This window comes from Takifugu rubripes, chromosome 3, assembly GCF_901000725.2.
Source record: "Takifugu rubripes chromosome 3, fTakRub1.2, whole genome shotgun sequence".
NCBI lineage: Eukaryota > Metazoa > Chordata > Actinopteri > Tetraodontiformes > Tetraodontidae > Takifugu > Takifugu rubripes.
The window spans coordinates 9632543-9642832 of NC_042287.1; the positions used below are offsets into that span (position 1 = coordinate 9632543).

Genomic DNA, 10290 nt, shown 5'->3' on the forward strand with positions numbered 1-10290 from the left:
ACTGCATTTATCATTTTCGTCTTAATATAAAAGGAAAAGGAGCCATCTTTAGAAACAGCTGGAGTACCAAGGTTGCCGTGGGGAGTTCGTGCAGTTTGTGACTTTCCCACAATGCTGGACGCGTGAAGTGGCCAGTCTGATTACAATGGGATGTGCCTGAGACTGCAGGCCCAGAGGGGTGGGCTGAGATTACTGCTAGTCTACGTGAGCAGCAGGGCAGTGTTGAATGACACAGCACTGGGATATCTCTGCTGTCTGCGGGCCAAGCCTCGGCTCAGTTCTGCTTTAGAGGTGCACGAAAAACCAGCCCTGGTGGAAGCACCAGTGGCTTTTATTCATTGGTCTGTTTGTTTGTTAAAGGTCGAGTTTATCAGAGTGGGACACATGAAAATAGAAAGATGAATAGTGCTCTTATTTCTTTTTCCTTTTTTTTTTTTTAAACAAACACTTAGCTCCAAACTGCTGCTTTGTGGCAGCACAACAAAGGCCTGTCACCACCTAGTGATGAAACACAAAACAGCAACTTGTCATCCGGTGTTGAAAGGAAGACGCCAGTGGAGTGTGAAATTGTAAAACAAACGGAAAGATCGGCAGGATTTATCCAAGTTGGAGTGAAAGGATTTGATCCCCCGAGAGAGGCCTCAGCACGGCTGCTCCCTACTTCATGGTGCCCATCCATTAGAGCACAGAGAAAGCAAATTTTTCTAAAAAAAATGTGAAGCTCTTAATATTCAAAGAACAAACAACAGTGTAAGCTGACGTCTTTATTAAGCTTGTGTGGTACAGTCTATGTACAGTATACAGTATCCTTCCACAGACAGTGAAAGGGACATCAACAGACACGCGGTTTCAAGCCCTCATCGGGATATTCTTGTTCTAGCTTGTGTAAAATGATTTGTAACAGTTAAGCTTTAATAACGATTACTTGAAATGTACTTCTTATAACAGTTTAAATAGCTCTATTTTAAAGGACAATTGATCTGTTGAGAACAGACATGACATTAGAGTATAGAGTCATAATCTGGGTCTGTCTCCAGTACAGCAAAGTGAAATGGAAAACACTTAATTACATTTAATCGACACAAATTTTATATTATATTATATCAATTCCAATCTGAAAACAAAGATTCACAACCAAATTATCAAGTGCATGTGTATATTACAGGCTCCGCCGTGCATTTTATGTTCTGATGGTGTGTGTTTGGTTTTCAGCTGAAGGGGAAATGCAACCTTTGCACTTGGATTGATGAATGAGGAACTTTATCAAAATAAACTGTGTACATATTTGCATGTGTGTAAAAGGTTTGTGAGTGGCTTGGTCCTCTCTTAGGAAAGGAAAACGAACATTCTGATGTGTGATAACTGAAAATACGCGGGCATCTTCACCTGTCCAAACACAAACACACACATTTCTAATGAGTGTTTACTGCTCAAAGCTCTGCTGTCAGCTGCCCTTTGCTCTGGATGATCTTCATGACAGACTGGACCACCTCTGACGTGGTGCCCTGACCCCCAATATCAGGTGTGTGCAACTGCAAGAAAAAAAGGTAAAAAATAATTATGGATTCGACTAAAGCAAAGCAAATCTACAAGGATGCACCTGCTGCTCACCCTGTTTTCATTCATGGTCGTGAGGACTGCATTTCGGATCAAACTCGCATAGTCGTTTAGCCTGAAGACATGACGTTTTCATCTTTAGTGCTATTACATATTATTATTATTGCATATCAGCTGGAAGGAGAAGAATCCATGTGAACTTACTTCAGGTGGTCCAGCATCATGCAGCTGGCCAGCAACATGGCTGTGGGGTTAGCAATGTTCCTCTCTGCAATACTCTTCCCTGTGTTCCTCGTGGCCTGAAATAGCCAGAAATAGAGTTTTGGATCGAGTCAAAACACACTGTTGTGAATGTCACTGATGCAGTGTGAACTAATCTTTGTCCGAACTTTATTTTGCTGTGTGTGATTAAGCAACTATGATGCCAGAAACAAACACTCACCGTTTCAAAAACAGCGTAGTCTCGACCATAGTTGGCCCCGGGCACAAGGCCAGGCCCTCCCACCAGGCCTGCACACACGTTGCTCACTACGTTGCCGTACAGATTGGGCATCACCATCACATCGAACTGCTCAGGCCTGGACACCAGCTAAAAACACACAGACGAGTTGATCTCACGTGGGTCCTTTTCAAAGCAAAAAGAAGTGTATTGTTTAAACTTCCTCACCTGCATGGTGGTGTTGTCCACAATCATGCTGTCAAACGTGATGTCTGGGTAGCCTGAGGCAACTTCCCTACAACACTGCAGGAATAATCCATCACCAAGTTTCCTGTCAGGACAGAAAGGTCACTTTTAACATTTCTATCATTGGGAAACTCAAATGGAGACTTTTATTGATATTTACACAAGACTTTGGATGTTACTTGCAGTATGTATTTGTGTTACTCACATGATGTTGGCCTTGTGTACAGCAGTCACCCTGCGACGGCCTTGTTCCTTCGCCAGGTTGAAAGCATACTCGGCAATCCTGAGGGAATTGTTTCTGGTGATAATCTTGAGACTTTCCACAACCCCAGAAACACTCTGAAGAAAGAAAAAATGAAGAACTGATGAAGGACAAACTAGGAACTTGTTTTTTTCTGTAAATCGTGTTAACAATGGAATCTAACTGGAGTTAGAAAAACACTTTGGTTGTATCTAACAGGTGATCACACTGGGCTTCAGACTAAAGGAGGACCGATATTGTCTTTGTTATCTGACCTCATGCTCCAGACTGCTGTACTCCCCCTCCGTGTTCTCCCTGATGATCATGATGTCAATGTTCTTATGGCGAGTTTGGACCCCAGGGAGCGACTGGCAGTGCATCACGTTTGCAAACAAGTCTAAGCTTGTGCTTGTGTGAAAACACAGAGCAGAAACAACGGCTCACGTTACAACAAAGACAAAACACGGGCTTTGCCAAGGATTTAGAGATCAATTTAAAACTCTTACCGAAGGAGGTTATTTCTGGATTTGACAGAAGGCGGCATCGTATGTTTGGTTTCTATGTTACCTATCGTGGAATAACATCACAGTCATGGCATCACATCTAGGGTCTCCTTTTATGATCAGTATGAAAGACAGAAAAAATAGCTTGAGTACCTTTGAGGGCGACCCCGTTTCGGCGGATGGCAGTGATGGCGTTATTGATGTCGTCCTCACTCTCCAGGGCAGAGTTGACATGTACCACCTCAAAGTCCACAGGAACACAGCTGAACCTGCAGAAAAAAGGCACAAACCACACACTGAACCATCCTAACAACTGGAAGACAACCTTTGGAATGCTGTTTAAAACTTATTTTTTAGCCAACCTGAAAACCTCTCTGACATGGTTTAGCAGCTCTGGACCGATGCCATCTCCAGGTATGAGCGTTACAGTGTGTCTGCCTCCATACTTCGCTGGAGGGGGCTGCAAAGTAGAACTATGCTGTTATTGTAATTTGATGCAAATACTGAAGATTAAATTGCAAAGGGTTAAAACACAAGTAAAGGTATATAGAGGTAGAAAATAATAAATCTAAAGCATATGAAGCCAATATAGAACATACAGTAGATTTGGAAATGCATCTGAATGCATTTGTTGTTCTTTTTTTTCTAAAAACAACTATCCCCTTAGAATTCATATTGAGGATAACGTAATTATCTTATAACCACATGATAGTTAACAGGCTCACTTTTGACAGTAGTTTCTGCAGCAAACCATGCATACCAACAAATTGTTGTTGTTTTCAGTGGAGTGGGAATTTATTTTATAAATACACTGGGAACACTAGGAAAACGGCATTAAATGAGTACATAAAATGATGACACCCATGTTGCATGTTGCAAGGATTGCTGTGTTCATTACCAAGTAATGCTGCACACCTTGGAAATGATTGTATTTTGTACAGTCATCAAAACTTGTAGCCCTACTGGATTCTGTATTTAAATCAAACATACTTCAGAAAACACTTAAAAGAGGCACTTACTATATTTTCTCCCTGTGGTTGCAGAGGAAAAGTGGCAGAAGGAAAAGATGAGTCAGTTACAAGAAAATCCAGAACAAGTATTATAACATTTACATTCAAAATGTACAGGTACATATTAACACAGGCTCTGAATAATACACCAAAGAAATAGAAAATGTAGTGAAAATCCACATATTCTCAGAGGCTACATGACTTACAGAACGCGTGGCCTTATTTCTGTGACTGCTCAGAGTTGTACCAAATACCTGGAATGCAAAAAGTGTTGGTTTAGGATGCGTTTGTCAAATGTTGCGATTTGCAGATTGGGTGTGCCTTAAACGCAGCAAGGTTAAAGCATGAAGGCGCTCGCTCCCGTGGCGATACAAATGCTGTACATTAATCATATGACCTTGACTCAGAACGATTTTGTGACTCTAGTGAGCTACACGTCATGGACCAGGACTGGGGTAACAAAATGACCATGTCCTATCTTACTTTAACGGTGCTTCCAAGACGTCCAACCGAGAAAGGATTAATAATTTTGGTGAGCGACAACACTGTGCTGTGGGCAGCCATCTTGATTTAGCAGCGATAGTCGCGTTCACGTGGAGGAAATGCACGTTCGCGCGAGACTTCCCCCTATTTTATCATATTAATTGGTTTATTAAAGTATTGTGTAACAAATAAGGCATTGTGTTTTCTGTATCGTATATTTACTTAAAGAATTAAAAATAAATAAATAATTTAAAATAGTTTTCAGGCAAACGTCCACGCGCAAACTCAGTGAGTTGGAAGCAAACCCGGAAGACAGAAGCGCTGGTTAGTGAAGCGGAGCTGTGAGGCGTCGGTGAACGGTCGTCTGACAATGTTGGCTCCAACATGGCTTTAGATAGATGATGTATCAAAGTCAGCAGGGCATTCATGAGGAAACAGCGCAAGAAATAAGCAAAAGTCCCGAGCGGCTTTACCGTTGATTAACTCCAAGCGAAGGTGTCGGGAAACAGAAGGAGCAAGAAGCTCCTGCAGCGTGGAAACGGGAGGTAAATAATGCCCTTTAAAATGTCACTTATGCACTCATGGACTCACTCAAGCACTCATGCATCGGATAATAGCGGGATAGAAGTGTTGTGTTGCAATGTTTTGGGCCTCAGTTATCCAAACGTCATCTGCAAGGCCAGTATATACTAATGTGCCATACTAACGTTCTAACTCCTGTACATAGTAACCATATTCCTGGGCTTTCACTAAATTAGGCCTAAAAGTCGGTTGGTTGCACGATTTAGATAAGACATGGTAAAACGCTATTAAGCACACATTTTACTTTAAAAACTTTGTCTGGCCTTTTCGTCTAGCTATCTATCATCTTCTATAACCGGATGAGGAATCTGTTATTGTAAAAGGTATAATATAAAATGTTCACTGGCTACCGCTGTGTGAAGATATAGCGAAGATTTTACCTAATTTTGTGCAGCTGTCAAACGGCAAGAATGCTCTCACAGCTGCCAGCAGCCTGTTAGCAGAGTCAGAATGGTTCCAAACATGAGAAGTCTGATTAGAACTTTAAAAGTCTAAAAGAACAAGACATGTGCTCATTGCAAAATCAGGTAAATGTCAGAAAGGTTCCAGAGAACAGTTTCTGGGTTTAAAAACCAAAAAATAGTCTTTCCAGACCATGTAATCATGTTCCAGATCCCTCTAGTCTAAAGTATCAGTTCTGAGCTGAACAACTGTGCTGTCCGCCATAAATCATCTCCCGGTTTGAACCCACGACAAAAGTCATAAATGGCGATTTGGTTTTATCGCCATTAGTGTTGTTAAACTGGGCATTAATAAGGAAAAAGTAATAATGCAACACAAGTAATAGCACAAGTTATGCCCTTTCTACATTTCAACAGCTATGAGGTGAATGACCAAGGTCCAATAAAGCATATCTAATCTGTCCTAAGACATGTTCTTTAGTAAACATTGTGGTGATTTGTCATGTACTGTTCCACCTCCTTCATTGTGTTTGTCTGTCCAGGTCTATGAAACTGTGAACAATGAGATTAACAGGTTGGTGCTCCCCCCCCCCTATATTGTCTATTTTTAAGTTTGGGTGACAGTTGGCACTAAACCTCTGGTATGTTTTGATTCACAGGTCCTCTGAGAGCCATGGCTGTGCTGCTGCTGGTGGGGCTCACGTGGCTGCTGGCAAACACTTTGTTCGGAGGCGAGGGCGGATCGTCTGTGCGATATTTCTTCAGTGGTAAGGGAAAAATAAAAAAGACTTCTGAACGTTACCACTGTTAGAGTGGCACATTTCATCTGACAGGGCATTTATGGTGTTTTTTTCAGGTGCAAGCGTAGAGCCAACACCGGGTAAGTAAAAGGAACTTTATGGTGGAACCATGAGATGATGACTGGTCGTGTAGGATGTCTGTCTGTATGTACCAGCCTCGTTTTCTTCATCATATTTCTCAGCAGAAATGCGCCCTCGGAAGTTTAAATGTGGCCTCTCAGCTCCCTGCCCTGCAAAGCATTTGGCCTTCCGCCTGGTGTCTGGTGCCGCCAATGTCATTGGGCCCAAAATCTGCCTCGAGGACAAGATGTGAGACGTGTTTCCTTTTATCGTGTCCCCTTCCCTCTGCTGTCTCATTTTCTCATTCTTTTCTTTTTCTAATCCCCATTGATTATTAACTTGCCCTCTAATTGTCTGAGGAAATTAAATTGGGTATTATTAAAAATCTGTCTGGTTCCCTTTTTGATTTTACTCTGTAGTCTTTTTAGAAGTTCAGCGTCTGTGAAAGTGCCTAGCTTTGTAGGCAAAGTAGAGCTCAGCCACAGATTAGCCTCAACTTCCTGTGTGTCTGTCCCACAGGTTAGTGAGCAGTGTGAAGAACAATGTCGGACGGGGATTAAACATAGCGCTGGTTAATGGTAAGAGACACAGCCAGACCAAATCAGATTTGAATGTCATCACCCTGTCTCCATCATTGTTATTATCATCACTGCTGCATCTGAGCTGACTCTAATCTAGAGCTTCAGAGACAACTGATGCATATTTTACTAAAGCTGCTTTGGATTTTGCTCTCCTTTTGGCAAGCAGTTAGTTTCCTGAAGGCGGCCAAGGACCATGTGCTTGCTGGTTTAAAGATGCTACTGCTAGCTAACCATTGTTTGCCTTTTCCTCTGAGTCATGCAACAATTAATTGGACATTATGTCTAAACAAGAAGCGAATGTGATTTCGACCTGATTAAAAACAAATTAAAAGAAATTCTGATATAATTGACGTGGCCTGTTTCCTTTTTCCAGGAGTCACAGGAGAACTCTTGACTACTAAGTACTTTGATATGTGGGCTGGAGGTAATATGAAAAATATATTGTCATTTTCATGTATATATTTAAAATGAACCTGGCAATATGAGGCTGTGAACCACCTCATCTATGATTGCCCTCAGATGTTTCTGACCTGTTGAAGTTTCTCCGACCTCTTCATGAAGGAACGCTTGTTTTTGTTGCATCGTTTGATGATCCGGCTACAAAGTAAGTCTTCCACACGCGCCTGGAGGCGTTTAAAGGTTAAGTATAGGTTACACAGGTTAATATCATGAAAAGAATAGATGGCATACTTTGCAGGGAAATCATTTAAAATGAGTAAACAAAGCACAGCCATTATCTCCTCAAGTCTCTGAACCAACAGCTGGTGTTTATTTGTTCGCCGGCTGTTCCCCTCTCGGCCGTCATCCACGGCGACGCAGCTCTCCTACAGGAATCTATTAAGTGATGGAAGCGTCCATTCAAAAAGACATTAGAATTCTGGAGCATTCCACAGTGAGCCCAGTTCACAGAATATTCAGGGCATCGGTCAGAATGTGTGAGATCAAAACTACTGAACTCTGTTGATATCAGCCCCTGCATTCTCCTTTATTTTTAAATAGCTAATGTGTACCTTCATCACAGGATGAACGAAGAGGCTCGGAGGCTGTTCGAGGGGCTCGGGAGCTCAGCGGTGAAGGAGCTGGCCTTCAGAGACAGCTGGGTATTTGTTGGAGCCAAAGGCATCGAGAATAAAAGTCCTTTTGAGCAGGTGGGTTCCTCAGCTTACTGATGCTATACGGCACACTCTCTTATCAGCCCCTCCCCACCTGCATAAATGACTCTAGACTTTAAGAAATCAAAGTACTCTGAGATGTTTACCCAGGTCTGGTTGGTTGTCTCTTGTTGTTATTAGCGCATGAAGAACAGTAAAAGCAGTAACAAGTATGAAGGCTGGCCTGAGTCTCTGGAGATGGACGGCTGCATTCCTCTTCGAGGCCCTCTGGAAGGATAATCGTGCCTGATCGATTCACATGCAGAGTCCACCTGAGGATCCAATTGACTCAATGTCACGTGACTGAAACCTCTTATAAAACATCTGTTTAGTAGATTTTTGAGTTTGGTGGTCAACAACTACAACCTAAAACCTTCGAGGCCTTCCTTTTTGGAGTTTTAGATTTTGTGATGTATAGACCAGAAACAATGTGAATAGATGATAAAAATACGTTCTCGCTGATAAAGTATCCTTGCTGCTGTAGAGGCATAAGCTGGGAACATTGTGTTAGAAGTTTAACTTATTGTTTGTTTGTGAGATTTCTCCTTAAAGTTTCAATCCAACTCAAGCCGTAATTTAGAAAGCAAGATGTGACACGTGTGAGCTGGAGAAATATTTGATGATCAAAGTGAAGACATGACTCCTCGAAAATAGCCGGAGTGCCAAAAGGCCCAAAAGCAGATTGTTACATTTACTTGGACTCTGGATGGTCACTACTGGAGAAACACTAACGCCTGTGACACTTGACATAAAGCAGGCCAAATACGCTATTTTCAAGCCAAGGCGAGTGGAAAAACTCGGCATAGGGAATTTGAGAGACACTTTATGTCTGAATGTTATACAAAGCACCAGGAATATATATAAATAATATATTTTCATCCTGTGATATATATTTCTGTAATAACTCCAATTTTATTTGCCACTGTGTCTATAGAAAGTGTTGCACCTACTGTTCCATTTTTACATTTCAGTAGACCGTCCTTGATCATTTGTTGTTTTCATGTCATACCTGTGAGCATATTTATAATGAGTGCTTGATTTAAAGGATTTTTTTTTATGTGTTTATTCTTTATTTTTGTTCATGCTTCTTTCACATTTGTGCTTAGAATATAAAGTACTTGGTGTGAATAAAAACTGAATTTTCTATAAAGAAATGCACTCACTTTGAGCTTTGTTGGCAGTGTTGTGATTAAATATGTTCGGCTATTTTTATTTTCCAAGACGAATACAAGCACTAATTAAGGTGCCCGCTAGAGAGAGACAAAGGTCAGTAATTGCCTCCCCGAATATACTCCAGGTGTACAATAGGTGAACGTTTATAAAAAGCTATAAACCTAAAAAACATTCCAGTCAACTTTATCACATGTGCCAACATTTTAGACAAATATACAGCAGTTGAGCCTACACACATTGTTAATGTTCATATTAATCTCTTGAAGGGAATCATACACATGCAGAAAAAGGTCAGATCTGAGGTCAGTGGTAGAATTGTTCCAATACACTCTTTAGATCTAGATACATATAAAAAATAACCTTTTGATGTAAATTGTACAAATCATCAAATGCAACTTGGTTAAACTTGTTTTGAACTCACTCCTTTTTTTATATTATTGCCTTCATGGATTTCGATGCTCAGTTCTATAATATCTTTAAAACTTTTTTCTGATTGTGATAAATTATTGTGTCAGCAATTTATCCACCTGTGTTCTAAAACAAACCCATTAGACCACATTTTTAAAAAAAACGTCCAGCTTTAATAATAGAAAGCGCCTCGATGCCCGGTTAGTGCGGTGATGCAGAAACTTACGAGAAGCATTTGAACGCATCATCAGTCACGAACCAAGCCGAGAGGACATACGTGACTTTATCACCCCCTTGCGGAAGGAAGATAAAACTGCGGCTGCTGCCCGTCCTGAGGATAACGATGAGCCCCGTGGCGAATGACAACAGACAAACAGAGCGCGCACGGTGCACGCCACAACCTGCAGAAGGCCGTTGGAGTCGTGCGCTGTAAATTATGTACATAAGTTCCGGATATATTCGGGTTCACATGAATGGCCGGCCGCGCAACTTGGAGCCGTCACACTGAGCAGCGAGTGAGCGAATATCTAAACCAACAGCAAACATCGCCTGAATCGGAACAGGGACGCCAAGTGCACCGCGTCTGCCTCTCTCACGGACCGACGGGCTCGACGACTCCGGCGGGGATTTTCAGCGGCGAACGCGGCGAACGGAT

General features: G+C 41.7%; 3 protein-coding genes across 9 annotated transcripts in view; 2 read left to right on the top strand and 1 right to left on the bottom strand.

The window, feature by feature from the left end:
• Window positions 1-749: 749 nt before the first annotated feature.
• Window positions 750-4604, bottom strand: idh3g (isocitrate dehydrogenase (NAD(+)) 3 non-catalytic subunit gamma). The gene is made up of 13 exons (XM_011621901.2): window positions 4480-4604; window positions 4203-4250; window positions 4006-4017; window positions 3349-3446; window positions 3140-3255; window positions 2990-3050; window positions 2759-2891; window positions 2448-2581; window positions 2225-2327; window positions 2000-2146; window positions 1762-1856; window positions 1612-1672; window positions 750-1532 (listed from the first exon to the last, which is right to left on the bottom strand). The coding sequence occupies exons 1-13, from the start codon at window positions 4558-4560 to the stop codon at window positions 1431-1433; spliced, it is 1191 nt and encodes a 396-aa protein (XP_011620203.1). The 5' UTR covers window positions 4561-4604; the 3' UTR covers window positions 750-1430.
• Window positions 4605-4760: 156 nt separating this feature from the next.
• On the top strand, window positions 4761-9208 carry fam3a (FAM3 metabolism regulating signaling molecule A). Of its 2 annotated transcripts, none has more exons than XM_011621900.2 (10): window positions 4761-5024; window positions 6005-6036; window positions 6122-6229; window positions 6319-6342; window positions 6445-6571; window positions 6842-6900; window positions 7277-7327; window positions 7423-7507; window positions 7925-8051; window positions 8196-9208. In XM_011621900.2, exons 2-10 carry the CDS (start codon window positions 6024-6026, stop codon window positions 8292-8294), a joined length of 693 nt encoding a protein of 230 aa, XP_011620202.2. In that variant the 5' UTR covers window positions 4761-5024; window positions 6005-6023; the 3' UTR covers window positions 8295-9208. The 2 variants fall into 2 exon arrangements, with proteins under 2 accessions (XP_011620202.2, XP_003963231.2); XM_003963182.3 differs by having other exon boundaries at window positions 4762-5024; window positions 6448-6571.
• Window positions 9209-9980: 772 nt separating this feature from the next.
• The window catches only part of wnk3 (WNK lysine deficient protein kinase 3), a 29742-nt gene continuing 29432 nt past the window's right edge, over window positions 9981-10290 (top strand). For all 6 annotated transcript variants that reach the window (XM_029833847.1, XM_029833848.1, XM_029833851.1 and 3 more), the window contains exon 1: window positions 9981-10290. This exon is cut by the window's right edge and continues 189 nt beyond it. The gene's annotated coding sequence lies outside the window, so the exon portion shown is untranslated.